This window comes from Xiphophorus maculatus, chromosome 18, assembly GCF_002775205.1.
Source record: "Xiphophorus maculatus strain JP 163 A chromosome 18, X_maculatus-5.0-male, whole genome shotgun sequence".
NCBI classification, from domain to species: domain Eukaryota; kingdom Metazoa; phylum Chordata; class Actinopteri; order Cyprinodontiformes; family Poeciliidae; genus Xiphophorus; species Xiphophorus maculatus.
The window spans coordinates 22,172,329-22,197,052 of record NC_036460.1 but is presented as its reverse complement, the minus strand read 5'-3'; the positions used below and the strand labels follow the sequence as shown (position 1 = coordinate 22,197,052).

The following is a 24,724-nucleotide window of genomic DNA, read 5'->3' as shown; positions in this document are numbered from 1 at the left end:
TCCATCAGTTTTACATTCCAATTCTGTTTGTAAAAATCAAGAAACTCTTAACAAGGACGCAACAATTATTGTGAGGGTGCACTTACTCTGGCCTTGTTGAGTCAGACTCGAGATATTCGCTCGAAAAGTCTGATCTGTTTGCGGAGGCGCTGAAGTGCAAACAAACTTTGGTTCAGATCAAAGAAATAAACTCTCTGCCCATAAACGTGGCTCTTGACTCCCTTCCAGTGAACAAGATCCAGGAAGCAGACTACAACACTCAGCACTGTGGGTACACACGACCAAAACAAATGTGTGTGAAGCAAGGTAGCCAAGAGAAACATCTGGTGGTCAAATGTGGAGGGAGGACGAGTTAAACCGATACTAATAGAGTCACATGAAATTTATCACCGCTGCTTGTGAGCCCTCAAAAGGCCAACGAGGTTTTCAAGTTAATTAGTGGGAAAATGGTTTGCAGGATTCACCCGTGCATTAGAGCAGCACCTCACAAAGAGGCTTTGTAAAGCCACGGATTTAGAATCTCACCCTGTCCAAAGCATCTTTATTCTCCTTTGAGGGAAAATGTGAGCAACAGCTGGTACGCTGCCATATACACAGCTTGGACTGATTCAACCAAAGAGTTTTTCTTTTTAACTGGTTCGCTCCATATTTGAGCCAAAGGTTTACACGCCTTGAATGAAACATGACAAGCTCCCTCTTCAATGGATCGCCCCTGTCATTCAAGAAGGATGTGGGATTTTTGTTAAGTCCTGACCTCATACAGGTCACTGAGGTCCTGCGGGGAAGTCCCAGTAATTTTGCAACACGGTTTTAAAATGCCCTACACATCAGAATATTCTGAAATAATAAAACGTCTCGTTTATTAAAAATGCAACACAATTAAAACAAAATACAAACACTGACTAATGAACTTTTTGTTGCAAAGGAAATGCCTATTTAAAAAAAAAAGGAACTCTGCAAGATAGGCACTTTGTGCTCAGTTGTTCCGTGAGCTAAATGGATCAGCGGAGTCCACATGCTAATATGATTTTGGAGTGGATCTCGCCCTCTTGCCTTTCACAGGAGCCAGAAACTGGGCACCAAAGACGACAAGATTTAAGGAGGGAGGGAAGGGGATTAAGGGGAAACAAAAGGGGCGACTGTAAAGATCTCCTTACTGCCAAGATTCAAACATTTTTTCCACTTGGCTTACAGAGAGTAGGATTTCTTGGAATTAAAAAAAGAAAAGTCTGGCTAAGAATAGTTGTTACAGATGGCTGACAGGGAACTCTGTCCTGAAGAGAGAAGATAGTAAGGAGAAACGTGTACTTTTACATAATCCATTCATCAACTGTGTAACCCATTCATTCATATATTTAGCGAAACACTTCTCATCCACCAAATACTTCTGTGAAAATCAAATAACATTTTCTTTTTTTCCTTTTCACTTCAGGCCAAATGCAAAGAAAATACTTTTTTCCCACAGAAACCAGATTCCTCATGTCTGACCCCACCACCCCACTCTACTCTCCTTCTTCCATTTCCGTCTCTTTGCCTCTTTCTCAGCTGTGAAACTTAATGGCCTCCTCAAGCCATTGCTCATTTGTCAGCCTCAGCAATAAAATAAAACAAACTAAATTTCAACAAGGGAAGGTAAAACAAGATGCAGAAAGACAAAACGCATGACTTAAACCTGCACACCCCAACGTACTTTTTAAACGTTTCAAAGTGCATGCTAACAAACTTTAAAATGCAGCTGCTTTTTTTGGGCGCAACTGCTTCCTTTCCAGCACAATGCCAGCTCCCACCCACCGCTCATCCACACATGCATTTCGTACTTAACGGGAAGCCACAGATGCAGCGGTGTTGGTTACCATTATAATGATGGTCAGAGGCGAACTGGTGGAGATGTAACCCTCCAGAGTGGGAGTTGCAGCTTCCACTGATGCCTGGTCCTGCCGTGAACATATATGACCACAGTCTGCTCCGCCCACCGAGCGAAGCAGCAAGACCACACTGGCCGAGCATCCCATTCTCCAACGCCGTGGCCTCCGAATCCTCCCTGATCCGCTCCGGATGAGCTCAGCCTCGTCTATCGGACGATCTGCTCAGGCCTCTGGTCCCGCCAGAGGTGATGTGTTCTCCTCTAGAAGTGTGACACCTAGAGCTCCATCAGGTGTCCCGTCAAGCAGTCCTGCTCTGAAAACTTGGGGAGGTTTTCCCAAAGCTGCTCTGCTTCAGCCTGCAGCTCCTAATGTTGCTGTTGCTGAGCTGACACACTGGCAGCCCTGCATGTCTCTCTCTCTCTCTCTCTTCCCTTCTTGTGTTCTCGCTCTCTTTTGCTCTCATTTTCGTCCTCCAACACACACACACTGACTGCAGCTGTGTGAGGTTCAGCCGAAGCCAGGCACATCCAACAAATCACACTCAGCAAAACCCGTCAGCTGACCAGAACCAGCCGCCACACACATATGCACACCCCGACTTCCACACACACTCAAGCCAACGCTATTTTTTTCTGATTTCCATACTGCTGCAGATATGTCTCTCTCCATTTGTTTCCCAAACTACACCAACACTTTTCAGTCTTAGCTCTGTTTGTTGTGTTTGGGCCATTGTGGGTTTTGCTCCTAAGAGCTTCCAGCAAATATTCTGCAAAGCTGCAACTGCTCGGCTAAATAATGCATACCCCGGCTGATTGTGATGTGTGTTGTGATTTTGCCGCAATCCTGTTGCAGCGAAGTGTGAGAGAATGAAAAGTTTAGGAACACAAAGTGGATGGAGAGAGTGGAGTGGTGGCCTTACAGATGAGGCATGCATGTGGCGTGTTAGCCCTGCAGAGTCTACATTTGAAATCATTCAGATTTTGCTTGAGCATAAAGATAAGCCGCAGAAGACCGATGTCCCGCATGCATTCAAATTCCATTGCGTCACTTGTGATATTGCTGAGTGACTCTGATTTTTCTCATGTCTTCAAAACATCTGGTGTTGCTGTATTTCACTGACTGTGGCTGAACGAAAAAAAAAGAGGAGCGTTCCCAGAAGCAAACATTTCTCAATTTGACGTATCTGTCATCATAAAATCCCCTTTTATTCTGCGCCAGTTGTCCTTGTTGAACTGCAAACAGAACAAAGTAAAGACTTCTTTTTTTTAAGGATTAATGCAAGCCAGGTTTTTGCTTTGAATTTAGTTCAACAGACCCTGATATATTTGCTAAAATCACTGGGATCTAAAACAGTGGTTTTCAACTCCAATCCACGAGGCCCAGTGTTCTGAAACTTTTGGATGTGTCTGAGCTGAAAAATGAGGTCATGAGAAGGATTCTGGGGATCTTGACTACATGCTGAGGATATAATTCGACCATTTGATTCAGGTGTCTTGGACCAAGGACACATTAACAGTTGCAGGACACTGTCCTCACGGCCTGGATTTGAAGACCCCTGATCTAAAATGATGCTACATGGCAGCTTTGATTTGCTCCACCTCTCTCTGCTTCCGGCATGTCTCCAACCAGCCTGATTGGAAGAGCCTGCTCACAATCATCTCCTCCTCCTGTGTGTATTTAGTGAGTGTGTTCTCTTCCCTCAATGCCAGTTTGTCTTTGTTTCTATCAGCAAACTGTTCAGCCATCTTTTCCTCTGTATTTTTGCCTCTATTAATTTTTTATGCATTTGACTCTGCCATTGCCCTTCCTCGCAGTCGCGAAGTGAGATTATATATGGCCATAATTTTCAGGATGTGTCTAAAAAACACCACAAAACTCTGGTTTGCATTTCTGCACAGCCTCTTTTACTCCGATACCCTTAAATGGGATCCAGGGAGAATGTTAGTGTCTAGGGGTGATAGAAGGAGTGGACCTGCAGCTCACGCTTTCCAGGGTTTTATTTTCTTTTCTTTTAATTGTTGAAACCCATGTATCATTTTACTTCCCCTTCATGGTTATGCAACACTTTGCATTGGTAAATCACATAAAACCTTAATAAAACACATAACAAAATGCGGTCGTGACATGTAGGCAAAAAATATTTTCACTTTTCCTTTTACAATATTAGACTGATGAGTTAAAGTTATAATTCTATTACAGTTTTCCATCATGCATTTTCACAATAATGTCATTAAAAAGTGAAAGTAAAGCCAATGAATGTAGAGTTTTGAAGTAGATATGAATACTTTTGCGAGGCACTGCATGTCTCTGGATTAGCTGGACATGAGGTTCAGAGCAGCACTTCAACTAGCTGTCAGAGAGAGGCCGAGTCACTTATCAGTTGACCAAAAACTACCAAAGAGTTTCTATTTCAGTGACTGTATTGCTTTATTACAGCAACTCTCAGAATCAGTGAAAATGAAACAAAGTGTAAGCAGCTAAAAGGGAAAACACCAGAGAGAGCTCACTATAGAAAAAGAAGATCTTCACAGACCTGCTGATTTGTCTCAGCCCAGTGCTCCTATGAATGGTTATATAATGGAGTAGCATTGTTGTGATGGTGTGTCCGAAAGAGTAGGAGCTTCTTAAAGAGGCAAAGACCAAACTATATTTGATATATGCAGCATTTTTATAACAACTGAAGGTAACATACGTAGTTACTTGACTGGGTTAAAAATGTGCCTTAAATGCATAATACCATTCATTTAATACAATGCTTTCAGATACTATTCATCTGCTGCAGAGAGTGATTGTTGACAATGCAACAATCAAACACTCATTATAGTAGCCGAAAAGCTTTTAGCATGTTTGCACTGGTATTTTGACGAAGTCTTTTAAGCTCTCTGAGGCCAAAGAAAGGCTTTGCGAGAGATTCTGGATCATATTGATCACAAAAACCTTGAAGGAAAACCAATTATCTCCATGAATAACTGGAGATAAATAGGAAAAATATTCTGCTGATCAGAAATTGACAATTTTCAACTCGATCAAACCTGATTAAGGGCCAGCAGGCTTAGAAAAATAAAAAATTCAGGAGGGCTTCAAATCGGTGAACACCACCAGGAACATGTTTTTACTGAGTGAAGAAGGCTCAAACTTAGCTATTTTATTTTAAAACTGTAGTCAGAAAAAACATGAAAGATGTGCAAAAGTATTCCAAAAGAATTGCTACAAAATTTCTCTAAAAATATGTTCAAACTGAGATATGTCTGTAGTTTTTTAGGCTGTGGAAGTGGTAGAGCAAAAAACCTCCTGCAGAAAAGTTGCTCTGTTTAATCCTTTGACGCTTTTAATCTCTCTCCATCATGGAACATGTCAAAAATATGGAGATTCTGGCAATTTTGGGGGAAAATCTCACATTTATAGCAAGTAAATACATCCTCTACAATATCCACATTGAGGCTCATGATGTGTGCTAACTGCTTACATAAAGTAGATAAAGCAGGAATCTCATAATATGCCATTGTCTTCAAAATATTTGCTAAATGTTCCTTTATTCTACACTGGCAGTGTGATGTCAGCTCTGATCCAAACATAAATAACAAATAATTATACATGGGCAAAAACCTAGACCCATATGTCGAATGTTTATATGTTAAATATAAATCTAAACTGGCTAAAATTGGTATTGGAAATTTTAAATATGACAGAAATCAGAATTCAGCAGCAGATTTTAAATCTCTCTAACTCTGTAAGAAATTGGGAGTTGTTTACAACTTTTCCACTGCAAATAGCTACTCCAAGCTATGAATCAAACAGATAAATGTAAGAGGAGAAATACATTTGGTGTCTATGAAGTCTTTCCAAACTATTACATAAAACCCTTGAGTCACTATTTTATGATTAACTGAATTCCCTATATGTGTAATAAAGTTTCTAAGTTCGGGTCTACATTAAGTAAAATGAGGAGCTCCTGAGTTTTGCACTTTCTTGGTCTCACAACACAGAGTGAGGTAACCATGGAGATGCCGTTAGGTCATTATTAAGCTCCTCAGCTCCATGACAGTGCTGAGCAAGATCCCACCCCCCACCCACTGACATCTTCATTATTATAATACTTTACACAGCTATATATATAAACAGCAAATAAACACAAATGGACAAACAGAAAGAGGCACCAAAGTGTAGACATTGAGAGTTTCAGCCCTTCCTCCCACACAGTGCTGTTAACAAACACGGCCCACTTAGCAGGAGATGACAGAGAACATGTCCCGCGCAGCCTGTGAAGTCCACAAAAGACAAACATTAACTGTTCCCACCATCAGCCTCTCCTCCTTCTACATCCACTGCCTGTCACTGAGAGCCACTCAGTGCAACATGCCTCATAGCAGCAGCGTTTACACACTGGAGCCACAGAAATGGGCTTTGTTTCTACGCCAGGTTTCCACAATGGTCCCGTCATGCAGACATGCCCACACCAACGTGCCCTCCGGTTTCCAGCAATGTGCCCATGTTACACAGCTGTCTTGATCTCATACACTGATTCACCCCGTCTGCCTTCGCACCATTTCCAAACACATGGTACATTATCGTATGGGCTGCTGCAAGGACGATCTTGGCCAGAATTGAAAATGTCATAAAACGCTCAAACAGTGAGAGAGTGGAGACACTTTAAACCGGATTTACTATATGTGATCTTTTTGTTGTTGTTGTTGTTTCCCAAGCTTTCGGAAAGAATTTTAAAGTTTTATTTTTGCCACTTTTGTCTAGAAACAAAAGACTGCCATTATCCAAAGGAAAACTATAAAAGACTTTGGCAGAGCCTGGATAATGAGTAATAATGGCCATTTTAAAAGAATGTCCAAGAAGCTTATCCAGAGTGGAAGAGTGCTTAAAGTGCTTTTACACAGAGCTTTAAATCATAATGACAGCAACTTGAGAGACCAAAATCACTTTACAGCACATCCAGAAGACCAGCTCAAATCCTAGAAATCCTGTCAGGTTGTGTCTGAAAACTGTCTAAAAACACATTAGTGCTTGTTTAAGATATGCTTTATGTCAAACAGTGGACATTATGGACATTCTGTTTATTTAGCTTTAACTTTAAACCTTAAAAGAAAAACTCTCCTCTTGGTAATTGTAGTTGAAAGAAGAAGGGTTGACAGTGATGATGAGTCTTTGACAGGAACAGAAACGCCCCACCTTAAAACTCTATGTAGCATAAAATAGAGCAAAGTCAGGTCAGAAGGAAGTAAAAAGGATGTCAACTTGTCTGTACCATGCTTCACGCTTTCCCAGACATTAGTGTTTCAGTAGGAGCATGACTTAAGGTTAGATCTGGATTTATAAGATGTCTATAAATCTTCCTGAGGCATACTACTGTCAGTAATAAATATATCATTTTAAATACTAATGCTGATTACGAGCATTTGTCAGTGAGGTCAACGGGCCGTGAGCATATTACCACCCACCACTGGTTTATATTGAACGACAAGCAATATAAACCTTAAACTTACTACATATTTTTGACATGAACAGCAGTATGAGGTGCTAAAAAGAAAAAAGAAACTCATACATTTTATTTATACAATGACTCTGAATTAAAACAATTCTGCATGTACAGCACGCGGCTCAGTGAAAGAGCACTAGTTTTGATTCCTGACCCCAACCCATTTGCAGCATATCTTCCCCGTCTCTGTGTCTTTCTTTCTGTCAAGCTACTGGTAAATCAAGGCCATTTGTGTCGCAAACGCAATAAAAGGCCGACATTCCTCAACAGGAATCTAAAAAGAAACCTTGACATTTATCACAAGTGCTTGATTGCAGTTGTGGCTGTAGAGGGTGGCAAAACCTCTTATCAGGTTTGCGGAAAGTCACTTTTCCACACAGGGCCGTGTTAGTTTGTATAGTTCTTGCAAAAAAATTAAAAATAAAATCTAATTTTCAAATGGATCATTTGTTTTATTTCCTCAGGTTGCCTTTGTCTGGTATGCAAAATTGTTTGATGATCTGAAATATGTAAGGGTGAGAAAAGAAAACAAAAAAGTCACAGCACTGTCCAGTCTGAAGAAAAACATCAACATAATAACAAAAAATATGCTCCTCTAAATTGCCCCTGCAGGACAAGCTGAGCAAAATCAATGAGCATGAAAACACAGCTCTGTTTTTTTTGTTACTGTGTTTACATGATGTAAATGTGGTTACCAGGTTCTGCATGTGTGTAACTGGATTTAAACTGTGAGTGAGCCCGAACCGCTGAGGAAAATGACATCACCGTGTTGTGTGAAGCCGAGTTCTCTCATCATGCGTGGAGTTAATGTGTTCCAGCTGTGGAGCCTCCATCAATGTAATCCCTCTCTCCCCAACAGGACCGCTACTCTGACGAACAATCCTTAAAAACAACAAAGCGAACGCTTCACATTCTACATTTTGCAGGAGGGCGAACAAACGCACACATGCACGGCGCAAGTCTGTGCCGGTAAGTCCCTGAAGGTAAAACTTGAAAAACTTCATCCAACTAGGCCAAACGGGAAGGTGGAATTCATTAAACCTCGTGCAAACACTGCCTTGTAAGCAGCTAGCTCTGCTATAGTTAGACTCCCTGTAGAGCTGGAGGCTGAATCATGGCAGCATGTTTTGATGTGGTGTGGAGCTCCACTGAGTTTATTCAGGAAAACACGCCCCTGTTACCATGGTAGCTACAATGTGAGGGATGCTGCTATTCAAGAAACGAGTTAAGTGCAGTGGAGCATTTGGCATTTGCAGAGGGCAAAAAACCAAAAAGGCCCGACATTAAACTTTTCCTGACTGACGTACGCGAGAACTTTCACTACGACTGCAGAAATCTTATCAGCTCATGACAAACACGACTGACCAAAAACCCTGTAGACACTCCCAGTACCATCCCATAACTAGTGATAATGTCTCAAAGTATTTTGTCAGATGCACTTCTCAGAAAAACCACAGAATGCTGATGCATTACCACAGCACACCATCTCTGACAAACAGGAAGGCAGAAAAGGTGTAAACTGAGTAATTTTTTTCACTTACCTGATGCATTTGGAGAGGTTTTCTTAGGTGACAGATGTCAGAATGTGTGGCTTTTGTGAGCTGACCCCTTTTTTTCTGGTTTATTACTTTTTTGCAACACATTTTGTCAGTGCTCTTAGGGTTTTTACTCTTTAGTCTGTCCCTACGTTGTAGCTTTAGTGAGCTTTGCTGTGAGATCACATTCGTTGCTTATTTTATTCTCGGACTGTAGTTTCTGGTTTTGACTTGCAGACATTTGCAGAACCTTTAGTTTTGTTTTACATTGTGGTCCACTTCAAAGCTGCTTCATAACACATGCAATGTTACTCTGCACTAATGTTCGTAAGGGACGTGTTTTGAACTTTTCTCTGTTTGTAAGTCATAAAAAGTTCATTAGAAGGAACTTTTGAAGAAGTAGGATTCTGTTTCAAATGTGCAAACTAAGCTTTGCTTCTCCATTCTCAGCAGGCGGCCAACATAAACTTGCAAAATTGGTCAGAAAACGTCTTGCCTAAAACAACTGACCGATGTTAATTTGCCTCTGTAAGTGTGCAGAACCATTAAGCAAAGGCATGATCTTAAATATAGATTTTCATGCAATACAATCAGGCTGCACACAACGTAGGAAGTCGGTGTTGGGACACTGTTTATGTTGGTTGTTAACTTGAAGAGCTTATACAGCACACTGCCAATGCCATCTAGTGCTGGGAACTCAACACAGCAGCATTCTGTGCACTACATTATGAGAGCATCTCTGTTTATGCCAGTCTGAATTTCTTCTGCTTCCGCTGCTACAGCTTTCACGAATGACCTCAAGGAGGCACTGCATGCGCGAGATGCTATCTGGTTCTCTGGTAGTTGGTTTGTTTAGAAAGGGAAGCTATTAAAAAGTCTTTAACTAGAGCTCGAGTCCTGAGGCAGGAGGGATGTTGGGGGAAGGGGGCTAGAGAGGGGCGATGAGACGGAGAATTTGGAAAGGGGGTGGGGGGGGCAATTTTAAGATCTGCTGCCGGGTACGGAGGGCATTGTTAAAACTTTCCAGTCGTCCTCTTTTGGTTTCATTTTCCGTCTAAAATTAATTCCAAAACTGAAAGCAGGAAAACATCACCGCGTTTCTACTTTAGTCACTTACAAGAGAAATGTTTCCAAAGGACTTTAAACTTAAAATTTGCAAGTGTGCAATCTGAACAGAAAACTGTTAACATGATAGAAAGATACATTTGTCATTGTCAGAGAACAATGTTTAAACCAAAGGTGAATAGAGGGACATTGGTGAGGCTGGAAGAGAGAGAAAGAAAGCAAGTAAAAGGGAGGTGTCTTTGACGCCTGGCTATTAACTGGACTGCACTATAAAAGAAACTGAACTGATATTCTTGCAGAATGGGTTTTATATATATATATATATATATATATATATATATATATATATATATATATACAGTATATACAGTATATAGCTGTTAAGGTTTTCTTAGAAACTATGTCAGACAGCGGTAAATCAAGTACTTATGGAACATAAAATCCTTTTAGATATTTGTGTTGGGACAACAGGGAAGTCTGAAAAGAATCTACACACGTTTGTGAAAGGAGAGAGACTTCTAAAACACGTGAAGTATTAAAAGGAGAGCCTAGCAGAAAAAGCAGACACACAGCTCCTCTTGGAGACCTTCATTAATTCTCTCTCCCACATGGCACCTCTCCACATCTCCCTTCTGTCTCTCCTCCTGTCCTGACTCAGACAGCTGAGGTCGCTGATTGTAGATGAATATTGCAACAAACTGCTCTTTCTCAAAACACAATGCTTTGCAAAGCTTTTTTTTACCTACTGAACATTTTCACATGTTGTCGTATTACAACCAACATCATTCGTGTTAACATTGGGAAAAAGATCAAGACAAAAGCAGCAGATACTCGTTACCTGCAACCTGTAGCACGTATGGTTTTGGACTTTTACAAAAGTCTAATAAATCTAGAAAGGGGGAGTATTCTTATGTATCCAACCCCATTTCCTCTAGTACCCCTACATAATTTGCAAGTCACTCATTAGGCAAATAAGAACAGTCAACTTGTATGCAATTCCATTTACAAACTCAGGTGCTTTATGATGGCCTCAGGGATTTATTAGAAAGCATTGATGAAAAACACCATGAAGACCAAGGAACACAACAGAATGGTCAGGAAAAAACTCTGGGAAGTTTAAAGCAGATTTAGATTAAAAACACTTTTAAAAAAAAGCCAAAATTGCAACAGAAACCATGTTTACCAAATAAACAAAAGACACTCATTACAAATGAATATACAAAACACTTTTCAGGATTTTTTTTTTAAACCATATAAATTTAATTCCACTTCACAGTTATGAACTTCTTTGTGTTGGTCTGTCACATAAAGTAAAATAAATAGTAGTTTGTTGGACAAAATCTGGAAAAGTTTGAATGCTTGTTGCAAAACACTGTAAATCTGCATTTGCCTTTATTCAGAAAAAGATAAGAGAATTTTGTTGGCATGCTCAGTTGCCTTTGCACTTTAGGTGCAACAAACATACTTTTAGTTGCAAAAATAAGCACAAGCTCATGCAAAAAGAAGGTATCAGAAGTAGAAGTACAGTAATAACAATGGTTAAAAATAAAGCCGCTGTTCATTTAATAGGATTCTCCATCGCAGAAACAGAAAATGGAGCCTCTCAGCTGAAAGGGGACATTTTGTCAATATTAATCTGCACATCAAAATTTCATCTCACTGGAAAGAACATCAGAGCGACATAATAAAAATCGCTGCATCACAGCATGATCTTTATGACTTCTTTCTTTCAATGCTGACATTTACTCTTTGTTTTTTAAAGATCACATCTGTGATATTTAGTTAGGTTAGGTTTTCTCCAACCAACACGACACCAAATCTGCTTGTGAAATTTCTCAGTCTTAATTTTACTTTTAGTGCACCAAGTCACCAAGAAACTCTTATACGAAAAAAACATCCACAAATGTTTTTTTCGTATTCAGTCCTTTTTCCTGTAACTCTATAAGCTTGAATATTGTGTCCTGACTTTGAATTTGACGTATTCATTCTCCACCAGTACTTAATTGCGTCCTCTCCAGCCAGAAATACATACCAGCACAATGTGTGAACTATATTTATGAATATAAAAACAACAGCTTGATTGCAGGAAGGCTTCTTTACAACCTCCAATTTATATCTTCGCTGCAACAAAAAGCCTACTTAGATGGTTATATTTGCATTAATCATCCATTCACAACTCCTACACATGACACCTACACAAAGCCTACATGTAACCTCCACACCAGTCATGTCTACTAACCAGACTCCCACTCAGCTCTGCTGAGTCTCCCTGGGGTCTCAGTTCAGGCTGAGGACACAGCTGCTCTGAAGACTTTTCCTCATGTGTTTTAATAAGCATAATGTTTCTTTACTGTCTCCCTTCTCTCCCCCCAAACCAGATCCACACTTGTCCTGCCTTAACACCCCAAATAGCTCTCCATGACCCCTACCATCCAATCCATTTCTTGTGCGTCTCAAGCAGCACAAGCAAGCTAGGAAAAGCCTATTTTCCTACCTTGCTTGAGACGCAAGCTAGGAGAACAGCTTTCGTCTCAAGCAAGCTATTCTCTGCATTGTCCGTATAATGTCTTCATTATACGGACAATGCAGACATTGAAGTTGGTAATTCAAACAAAAGACTAAAACCCTATAAATTATAACCCACCAACAAAAACTACTTCACCTTTATGCTGATTTGCCAGTGTTGCCATTAGGCAACACGTCAATGTGACACTGCTAGCATGAGTTAGGAGGAATGGCAAAATTTGCCATCTTTGATCAAAATTACATCGATTTCCTGAGCACAATTTGTTATTTTATGAATACTTTTTATGTTATCATGGTCCTGATTTCCAGAAACGAGACAAAGCAATCTATTTTCTTCTCACTTACTTCCCAGCTGGAATGTAGCTTCTGTCCCGCAACGATACACTTGAATCTTGATGTCCTACAATGCGATGGCACTGATTCCTGATGCGCTAGGCAGACAGTGTTGCATTGCCCAAAGCTGACTGCACCTTTAAAAGTAGCAAACGGAGTGCAGTGACATGCTCCAGACTTCAATGTAAAGATCTGATGCACTGCACATTTTGCTCTCCATTCAACATTTACTCAGTTGTTCCTCACAATGGTCTATCAATGTACTTTTTGAAAAAAAATAAATGAATAAAACACAAGGGGGACATTGGGAAGCAGAAAAAAATATTAATTCCTATTAAAAAAAAAGTTTCATCTTATGGATTTTTGTTCTAAATTATTTGTTTCTACCAGGATTTAGTAAAACTGTGATACATTACTCAAGGTCATCATATCGTGAGGAGCTCTTCACTTTGTGGCAAGTTTTTTTTTTTTTTTTTTTTTCTCTAGATATGATCTGACCATCAAAATGCTGTCATGATTTCCTTCAGTACTGAAAAAGAAAATTGTTGTTCTTCATCTTGCATTTTACTTTTGTCTGACTAGTGCAAAGGCATCGTTGCATTTGTTGATACCAAAAATACTAAAAACCACTAGTTAAAATAGTTTTGAAAAAAATAAGAGTTGGCAGCAGAGCAACTTTACTGAGGAACTGAATCAGGAACATCAGCAAAACAGTCCAAATGTGTCACTATCTACCACTTATGACTCCTAACCTGCCTTCACTATACAGCATTAAAAAAACATCAAGTGTGATTAATGCCTTTAGTTAATTTTAGTTGTATATATTGTTATTATTATTATTGTGCGTTTGTTTATTTTATTTATTGTATATATTTGACTTTTTGCACCGGAGTTGCAACAGAAATTTCGTTGAATCCTGTTCAATGACAATAAATGCTATCTATCTATCTATCTATCTATCTATCTATCTATCTATCTATCTATCTATCTATCTATCTATCTATCTAATGTTAACTCGAGGTTGCCATTGAGTATCAGTTTATGCCTCAATATGAAGTATTGTTTATAAATTACAGAGATAAATGCTCATAAAAATGTTCAAATGTGTTTATAATTATATGTATAATTGTATATTTTCTTCTGAACACCTTCTATCGTCCCTTATTCCCACTTAATATCCATACAATTTGACAGTTTATGACCTCTATTCTACAAACCATAAAACTAAATGACCTCCTGCTGATAGGTATAAGTAATTGGACATACAGTGAACCATTTTAAAAGTATAGATTATCACCATAAGATGGAAAAATTACTTTTTTCCTTTTTAGTTATTGGTTGCCATTGGATACAAACTGACACAGGCTGTCCCAAGAAAGAACGGTTTATTTCCTCAAAGAGAAATATGGACTTTGTAAGACTTTAGGGTTACGAATTTGCACATCCAAAAATGGTGTTTTTATTGTCAAATTAAAAATTAGGCATTCCTAGTTTGCGCCTGTGTGCTTCCTGTTCCGCCTTAAAGTAAAATCCATATCTTCCTGTCGTGAATATGGCACGGGAATGACTATGCAAGGTTTTTGCAGGGCATCGCGGTCAGACAGCAACGGCAGGAGCATTTTCAGCCCTCCTACTCTGGAATGCCGTACGAGGGAGAGAGACAAGACTGCGATTCACTCGCACAGTCACTGAACTATTCTTAGTCCACTTTATGAAGTGGACCTTCACCACCGGCCCAGCAATCGCTCCACCAGGACTGTGAATAGAGCCTGGATAGACAACAAGTGCATGCTGCGGCCCAGTAAAGTGCATGGAAGGACGTTTGAAGCTGAGCTCTTCACAGATGCAAAGTCTGCTCAGCTGCATGTAAATGCAGCAGTTCTCAGCCTCTGAATCCTCACCCAAAGAGCCTATTGTGGACGTACATTAGCACAATGCCTGGAGCCCCGGGGACCTCGCTCTCTCCGTGTCATTCCTCTGCTCATGTGACCTCTCACAGGCACTGCCGTACTGACAGACACACATTTTCACTCCAGTTTTCCCACATGGATCAAACAGAGTTTTCTTCTCTTTTTAATTCGATCCAGCAAATGGAAACGTAATACCGTCTTAAAAGAAGCGTCTCCGAAAAGAGCATTTCCTGTGTTTACGTCCAAGCAAAGACCCACACCACTAGGATTACTGTGCAGTGCATTATGCAGTGCCCAGACAGTGGAGTAATTCAGTTGGAGGCGGTGTTAATAGTGACAGTGACAGACTCGGGCTCCAGCTATTTTCTCTCTGTCCTTTTTTGAATGAAACATAGACAAAATTGCTACGATCACACACCAAGGCCTGGCAGTGCAAGTTCCTTCTGCTGCGGGGGAAAAACAAATGTCTGCGGATCAGATGTGGAAAAATTTCCAATCAGTCACTCATCACCGTTAAGAAGATACGCATTAAAATCTGGAAATATGAACGGAACCACAACAGAATGGAAAAGATCAGATTATACGAAGGTCTATACCTAACAGTGATTCAGAAATGAGCTGTGCAGGTTAGAGATTCTCTGCAGAGTTGTTCACTGATGGGAAAGAATGAATAAGACATCCTGTTTCACACAGGCATGCACAAATAGTTTCTATGAGGTTTACAGCCCAACATGTTGGTTAGACATTTGGTATGGAGTTTGATATCAAATATGTGCGAATTGAGTTGGGTGTTGCACAGCGTGAAGTGTCTATTTGCCTCAGCACAGTCGCTACCCTTAGTCTAACAGGAAACTGCAACACATCTTGAAGGTTTATACAGCCATATATTTACCATAGACAATCTTAGAAAAGATTAACAGCTATTACTTCTCAAAAACTTGTTTTTAAACATTAGTGTTTTCATTAGGCATGAGCTGTTAAGCCAGTAGGGTCAATTTGTTTTTTTTTTGTTTTTTTTTTTGCTATCTGTTTGAGTCACTTAGCACAAAATGTCTACAGCCAACAAAACGAACGATCCCAAACGATAATCTTTGAGTTTTCAAAAGAATTAAACTTAGCCGCAATTTTTTTTAGGTTTCTCATCTGCCTGACCTTGTATATTTCCTTCATTATAAGTTTAGCACAGCTTACCTACATCTTCACCATAGTTTCAGTTTTGCTCAGGTGTTTCCTTTGTCTGAAGAACTGCAACACACTCTGCTGACAAAGTTGACCTTTTCGCAGCAATTTCTGGTGTTTGTGAAGTCATTTTGGTTGCATAAACTAAAATGTTAGTTTGCTTAAACTTGGTATAAGTTTAAGCAAACTAACTAACATTTGCTTTAACAAAGAGGAGATCTAAGGGTAAAAGTAATTATTATTTCATATTAAGGTACTGCAGCCACAGTAGAAGCCCAGATTATCATATTTCCACCACTCTGACATTTTAACTGACGTCCCTGATGGTGTTGAGATGTGGTCTTGTTTTGAGATGTGGTCTTGTTTTGTGATGTGGTCTTGTTTTTTTTTCCTTTCTCTTCTTTTTATAGGAGAATTGCAATGACTAAACCCACTCAACTGTGTCATCGAACCCTTGCTGAGGTAATTGGATGCAGCGGCGAAATAACGTTTTAGGGTTTGTAAAGTATGATCAACAAATAAATTTTGATCTTAATGTTCTATAATCAGAATTTAACTGGACTTTATGCAATTAATCTATATGTGACTGGAAAGCATTGGAAAGGATAACATTGAGTTCAATTGAGTTTAAATTAAATGTTAATCGTTGATAATCTACATCAGACTATATTTAAATATTAAGTCAGTCTCACAATCTCTCAAAAATGTATTTAGACCAAAAATTTATTTCACTTCTCAATTATCTGTTTTACACATAACAAATTTAAAGGAATAGAAGCCCCTATCATAAAGCCCTTCAAGATATCACTAAAGCTACAGCATGTACCTTTACACAATAAAATACGATAGCCCATTATGGCGTGTTTTAGAGAAACTCTCTGTAGCAGAGTCCTAGTCAAAGATGACTGAGGTACTGAATCTTTCACTTCTTCTTTCATCAGTTTTCCCCTAATTTTCTCACTGGGTTTCCCCTCGTCACTCAGTTGAGCTGTCTGACATGATAAAACCCGGCGATGTCTGAACCAATTAGAGACTTTCTGTCTCCATCCTTCAAATATTATTTAACCTCTTGACTGCCTTTGCGATGAAAGTCAATGAACCCATGAGGTCACCAGTGTCATCGTTACAGTCAAGGTTGTAAAATATGAAAGAGTCGGAATCTGCATGGAAATAGATTTAATGCATATTTCTGGCAATTTGGCCAGAAATGCACTCTGCTCTTAGTTTTTTTAGGAGAAATGGGAATTTAAAACAACGCCTCCAATATGATGAACAAATTAACCAAGTGGACAAAGAGCTCATGTAGGAGGCCTGGTACATGTGCAATAGTAAAGAGGTTATAGAAATGGAATTTCACACAACTTAACCTAAATCACACACAGAAAATTAGAAATGATAAAGTCGGAAGGAAAAAAGATAATACATGAAAATCGACAGGAACGCTTCCTGTTAGAATTCCATCCTAATTGACTTCCAACCACTTTCTCTCCTCTGACACGATTGATTTTACGGATTACAGGCTGGTCCAGCAGACACAAGGCAGGGGTTTCAATAGCTGTTGCTGCACACAGCTCATGGCGAACCAAAAATCATGTTGGCATCACTTTCTTGTTGAAGCACCAGGGCACATTGCAGCTAAATCAAGACCCACACAGATCTAGACCAAGCCCAAACCTACCATGCACACGCGAAGTTTAAATGCTTCGTCCACACACAACTACAACACACACACATAGACAGAAAGAAATGCACATACACTGCTTTGCGCGCTGAACGAGTAGGCAAGTCAGCAGTCACATGCAATGCACCCCAGGCAGTTGACATGAAGTGTCATGAAGAGGAAGCAGAGTCAGATTGACAGCACGTCCTTTTGACCACAGACAGCCACAACATATCACTGGGACATGTCGACCAAGAGAGCCCCCACTAGCAACAAATGTGCATGTCACAGTGGGCGACGCACATTTTAGCTACGGGAGGCAGGGGAGCCTGGTCAGGGCATTGCAGCAGAAAACAAGGCAAAAGACACAACGAAACCATCTCATGGGATGCATGAAACCAGGCAGAGGAAGAGAAAGCTGAGAAATCTACGGCAAAGTATGCAACAAGGAAGTAGAAAATCGTCCTGATTAGAGAAAACTCATTTACAAAGTGTTTATTGCTATCTTGGGGGTGTTATGTTTAGATTTAGAGATGAAGACTCCTGTAGACGCTAAGTATCCATCTAGATTCTACACAGAAATGATAACATTTAACCCAAATTTGAGGTATACTAAAAATAAGATGAAATGGTCAGTTGCAATAAAGTATTGGTCCATTTCCCTCACTGAAATTAAAAGAATGTCTATGTGAGGCAGATTTATTAATTCAACATCTTTCATAAAATTACAGTAACAATACCGATTGAAAATAAAAGCATGCACCACTTGTTTCTGTGTCCTGGTTTAAAAGGAAATATTTTGTTCTGGCAATGTTTTAAGATAGCAGAGGACCAATCAAGTAATAGACTTTATGTTTATTATCAAAATGTATTTCAGAGACCATAGTAACACCAACATTTCAGGGTTTTCCTGAAACCCTGAAATGTTCAGAAATGTTATGACACACCTACACCTGAAATGTAGGTGTGTCATAATGCCCGGTGGGCCATCAGGCTTTCTTTATCTTCCCCACTAGGCTAAGTGTTGTCTGTTTATTTTAGATATGTGTTTTGATACACCAGTAACAGTGAAAACGGATTAAGCTAGGCTTATGGTTGACGTTTTGAACTGGGAGAAACAATTACCTAAAGGAACTGTGTAAAATATCATATATTTATGAGCTGAGGACAGCATATTGGTAATGAATGAAAGTGGCTCGAGAACGGAGCCTTCAGGAACCCCACAAGTGATCTTTGCTACCTTATATTTGTAATCATCATATAACATAAAGTAGGCATGCGCTGCCAAATAAGATCTTGACAAATATAGCACATTCAAAGACAGACTGATAACAACTGCACAAACTAGATACACAGACAAGTTTTACAATTTAAAGCTGTATAACAGACACTGATTTGTAAATAAATGCTGAAATTCAGAATTAACTTGGCACAGAAGATCACCAGTGTGTGGCAAGGCTTGAATCTTGTGTTGACCGAAGGACACGAAGAATGCCGAAGACAATGAGAGGCGTTTATCTGTCAAAGTAAAGATACAACCATGGTGATGTAACACTGCAAACCAAAGGAATGACCTAAAGTGCAAGGGTGACTGCATGCACAAGCAAGCCTTTTCTGCTGGTTAAACAAATTATGAGCCGCGGTGATGCCAGGGTGAGCATGTTGGCCCAAGTCACTGGCTAAGCGGCTGTTCCATGGAAGCATGGAGGCATGGTACGACATGTGGTTCATCCCACCCGGCAGCCGGAGTCGCAAGAATGACACTTGTGTGCACGCTGCTGTGATGCTCGGTTCAGCTGAGAGCCATAATAAACAGTCAGTGCTCCACAATACAAGAGCGTTTCTTGTTAAATTGCTTTAATTGCTGCCCTAGAGGAGTGTTTGATATAACGACTACCTCATTTCGTTCTGCAAACAACTCATATTTAATTTCTTCATTACTTCATTAGGTAGTTGATGTAGAGCAGCTCAGGCTCTGACAGACTCTGCTAAGATTTGATGAATCCCTGAAGCAGAAAGTGCATTTTTTTAGGGGTTTACCAAGGCTCATACATCTCTCAATCCTGCATCTATCTACTCCCTGCATATTACTCTCTGCATATTTGGGAATGGGTGGGCTGACCACTCTGAGAAACACTCTGAAAGCATTGATTGCTTTCCCAGAGCTGCTCATCTGAACAAAAATGCAGCTTCAACAAGCTGAAGTTTCCAAGTATTATGTTGGTTGCACTCACAAAAAAAAAAAACAACCTTTCACTCTTGTTCTCAAAAACCGATATCACCTCAAGACACAGGGAGCGCAAACAGGCGCCACATGCAACAGAGACATAAAGGAAAACAGGCATAGAGAGGAGAGAAGGAACGTCAGTGGAGGAAGAGGGGGGACTGATGTTAAATGAATGTATAAAACTAGAGAGCATGAAAACAGAGACGAGTCCAGGTTAGTGAGAGGGAGAGTCTTCACGCTTCGGCGAACGTCATGCCATAGGGCCTGATTCTGCTGACCTGCTTTCTTTCGCTAACAAAGGCTGAGCTTTTGCACACTCCAAAATCGTTTCCACACGTGCACACAACACATTTGGAGATTTGCACGCTCACTTAAACAAAGCCTGTGTTCACAAGTGGAATATGCAGGTCCACAGGCACGCCGCCACTCAGGTTCAGCTCCATGCGTCTACTTACATCTTTGTGAACAATATATAATATCTTGAAGTTGATCTTTTTCATCCCTTTCTGACAATTGCATTGTTGATATAGGCAAAGAATTGAGATGAAGAAGTTTGTGAAAATACTCATTTTCACACTGGGAGGTTTGATAAAAATGTGCATATAAAAATAACTCTACATATTAATGTTTTCCATATCCATGGTTTCCAAAAAGTAAAGCAGGAACTAACAGAAATGACAGAATAACAGAAATGATGCACTAATGCATAATGTTTAGTTTTTATACATTTTAAAAATATTGTATAAATGATGTAAGCTTGGTCTGACTGTGCTAGCTCTGTCCAGCCAAAACAGGGATGAATAACATTGTTAAGCTTTTTCAGTTTGAACTACAGCCTGTTAAAATCAACAGGAATGTAGAAATCACAAGGAGTAATGAAGATGAGGAGGAAAGAGTTGGCCAAAGAAGCTGGTGTTTGTGCTGTTGCTGCCACCTTCATCTTCATAAATAAAACAATGAATGACATGTACCTCTGGTCGGACTATGTGATCTGTTAAGTAGGTGACATGATCTGTGTCTGATTCGGTCTTCAGTTCGGTAACACCTGTTTGGGTTTGGCTTTGGTCCAGTGTTGGGTCCATGGTTTCACATTCAGCACTGGTAGCAGTAGTAATAGCTCCCTTATCAATTTAAGGAGCTTCCAGTGTTGCCTGTCTCTGATGTTTCTCCCAGCGTCTTTCGCTCGCTAGAAGGAGGTGGGTTTAGGCACTTTGTCGGTAGGCCTTTGGTTTTACCTTGCAAAGGTAACGACCACCTGTTTGAGCCTTCATCAGTTTTGCTCGTACAATTGACTCCTGGAGAAAAATGTTGAGAGCACAGTGGGAAGTTGTGTTTGGCTCACACCTTTGCTCTTCTTTATTTTTCATGTGGGAAATAATCCAGACTCACCTCACTTTTCTTATTAGTTACAGCCAACAGTGATGCAGTGTGGCATGCAATATGATAATCAATAACTCAGGCAAAGTTAGCCTTGCTGTGTTTACTCTGTAGATTCTACCACAGAATGGACCCGACTACATCAGGCCAGCAGGCATGGGTCAGGTGAAAAAATGGCAACAAAAGGCATACAGTTTTACATATCACAAACACCAATTTTTTAGTTAATAGGAAAATTACAACACATTTAGGCCAACATGTTCAACTAAACGTGGATCCCTTTAAAGCATTCATCTATATTCTTACCAAAAACAAGCCCATGCTTAGGTAAGATTGTAGCCATAACATAAAACATGACAATTTTCATCCTTTTTGCAAAGTTGTTTTTGTCAAACAATGTCTAAATTGCATCAACAAAATAAATGTTATTGAAAGTATTATGATTAAGATTAATAAGTATTGTTTAGGCTTACTGGTGTTTTCTCAGCATAAATATTTGCTGCAAGGTTAACTTAGTGCATTAAACTGTCTATATTGGTTACATGCCTGTTCAGGAAATTGTAAAGTGACTGCAAAGTCAGTCACTTTACTTTACTATTTTACTTTTTAAGTGATCTTAGATGGTGTTTATTTTGAACTAAAACTGAACATTGAATTAAAACTTCTTTGTCTTAGAAGACCTAAATTGTTACAATTTTCTGCATTTTTTTTAATCTAGATTAAACATTGAAAGTTCTCAAAATATGGTAACCTTAAGTGAAAATGACTCACTGCATCACTGCATTAAAAAAAAACAGGAACAATTCTGTGACTATATTTTTACAGTCTACTTTGCTCTATTTAAAACAGAAAAATCAATTTGTTCCTTCTTAAGACTGTGTTGCCTTAGGGTTTGGAAAGTGTAGCAGCCTTCTTTCTACCAGCTGACTTGCAGCACACAGCAATAATTGGGGGAGAGGTAGTGCTGTGTTACTCTATTCTAAAAAAAAAAAAAAACACTGATTACCCTAGCACATTTTCAGAACAGGAACAATAAGCTACAATTCGCACAGGGTCACCAAAATTGGACGGTAACAGTTTGAATAAATGTTGCCTCATCCAATGAATCTCATTTCTGCAGCAACATTCAGATTTCAGTGTCAAAATTTGGTAAAAACAACATGAAAGCATGGACCCATCCTGACTTGCATCAATGCTTCAGTCTGCAGCAGTGGTAGAGTCTGGAGAATATTAACTTGGCCCATTTTGGACCCCATAGTACCGCTGGAACATCGTTTAATCTCCGCAGCTTACCTGACCCTGTCTACACCTTTACAACCACATTTCCAACTTAACATGGATGCTTCCAGAAGCATAATTTAACATGACAGTGAGTCATACTCCACTCATCTCAATCCAATAAAGACTGGATTGAGATTCAAAATCTCCCTTTTTGAATGGGAGATTTGCATCATAGATCATGCCGATGTGGACCAACCTCTGATGAATGGCTCCCACACATTGTTGAATATGTACCTTGCAGATTTAAGGTAGTCCAATTCGGTACTACCAAGGTGTACCTAATAAAGTGGCTGATGATTGTATTTTCTTGTTTTATGCTGTGTGTTGAAAGAATGCCTATTATGGCAGAATGCACTGCTCAAGTTGATTGTTTGAGTAAACCGATCATTCAAATCATCGTCAGTCAGTTTTCATACCAGCTTTTCTTCCTTTTAAAATCTTACTGACAAACATTAAGCTTCTGACAAAGAAAATTGCCTATTCCGCAATGAAAAGTGACATTTCTTAAATCTTTCATGCACTATACAGTTATTTAAATCATGTTCTCAGTCATGCAATTCCTATCCAAACCTATTCTAACTCTCTGTCTCTCTCTCTCTTTCAGTCGTGTAATTCGTCTGTCCTACTGACACAGTAACACCGAAGTGAAGAGGATGGTGGAGTGGGAGTAAAAAATAGACTGGAGTGGAGTGGCCTTTTCCCTATGCTAATCAACGTAGGCTGAAAACGCTCAGAATAAGATGCAGAATTCGTTTGTCTCCTTCCAAATGAATCAAATGCACACCGTAAAAACACAAATCCTCTCGTTTTTTATGTGTTTTTGTGCCTTTACCCCCCAGAACTACCCCTCCTCCCACAATGTTATCTGTCAATCAAAGCCTTTCATTAGAAGGCGCGACACACCCACCACAGCATATCTTCCACGTTTCCCACTATAATATCTTAATAATATAATCGGTCGTAAATTAGGCTCAGCAGAACTCATTTTCATCGTTTCCTCTCATTTTCGACCCTCCATGTTTCCCCCGTATGTCCTCGCACCGCTGGACAGATGTAAACCGCTGCTTGCCATGTCGCATCTCTCTTCTACAAATAAATCGCTTATTTCGTGTGTTTTTCTCAATTACTTGAAAGCGCCAGCATTAATCCAATCCAACAGGCTTTCGACCTCTAGGTCCTTATATCAACGTTCGCGTGTATTTATCCCGATCATTCAGAAATGTAACGCGATAATCCTTGCTTTATTCGTTTTAGTTCTATTGAACTGCTTCCACTGCAGGATCAATAGAGCTGAACAGGCACGGCTTCGGCTTCTGCTTCTGCTGCGGCTGCACTGCTGCTTGCGCTCAACCGCTGTACTATGCAACATGAATGTCAATGTCAGGTTTTATATACAGCTGCGGTGCAGCGGTTCGGCCAGGATACATCATCCAAAATCACTTGCATTCAAGCACTACAGGGATTCATGTCTCTGCGATTAAAAAAAAAAACTGACAGGTGTTGATGGGTTTTCTTTACCTTTTTACTCTTTTTTCCCACCACCATATAAATATATATTTTACAATCCACGGAGGTCCACTCACCGTCACTGCGGAGTGTCTGACTGCGTTGCACGCCGTCTGCCGTATCTCGGCCGCGCTCCCCGGTTTCAGCAGGTTCTTGGTGAATCTCCGGGTCGATTCGGCTGCCATCTCCTCATCTGAGCGGACCGAGTGATTTCTGCGACAGCCCCAGTCAGTTCCTGGCCCCTTCGCACCTAACCCGATCCTTCCGAGTTCTGTTTACACATACGCATACGCACCCCCTCACACGCAGACACAGCCTTGCGCACGCACACACACGCTTCACACACACAGCGGCGTGTCTGTGATACGCTCAGCATCAAGTTAGTGGCTTTCTCAGACATTACTCATCGCACGGGCTTTCAAATTAAAGTCCGACTCATAACCTAGAAATGAATGCCTCGCTGCCTTCAATCACGGCTTTTATTTTGAAGGGACACATTAAATTTCCGTACTGCACAAGATTCCGTTTTCTTTTTGTAATTGTTCCGCGTTAAATTGCCTATTTGAACTAATTTTGAATCAAAATATTTTATACTCTACATTTACTCAAGAGAAATAAAACTCTCACTTCTATTTTATTTGATATTTCACTCAGGCCTTTATTAGAAAAAGCTCATATATTGGTTGGGAAATGTCAGACAGCCTTTAGCAGTCCAGTCACGATCAAGGTAGGCTTAGAATGACGAGGGATACACACGAGCCAACACTGACAC

General features: G+C 39.9%; 1 protein-coding gene across 5 annotated transcripts in view; it reads right to left on the bottom strand.

The window, feature by feature from the left end:
• The window catches only part of dock10 (dedicator of cytokinesis 10), a 71,117-nt gene extending 46,848 nt beyond the window's left edge, over positions 1 to 24,269 (bottom strand). For 4 of the 5 annotated variants that reach the window (XM_023351243.1, XM_023351244.1, XM_023351247.1 and 1 more), the window contains exon 1: positions 1,854 to 2,238. In XM_023351243.1, the coding sequence (XP_023207011.1) occupies positions 1,854 to 2,012 (159 nt within the window). In that variant the 5' untranslated portion in view covers positions 2,013 to 2,238. Of the gene's footprint in view, positions 1 to 1,853; positions 2,239 to 24,029 lie in introns of those variants that run through there. The other variant, XM_023351245.1, reaches the window with a different exon arrangement.
• Between the last annotated feature and the right edge of the window lie 455 nt (positions 24,270 to 24,724).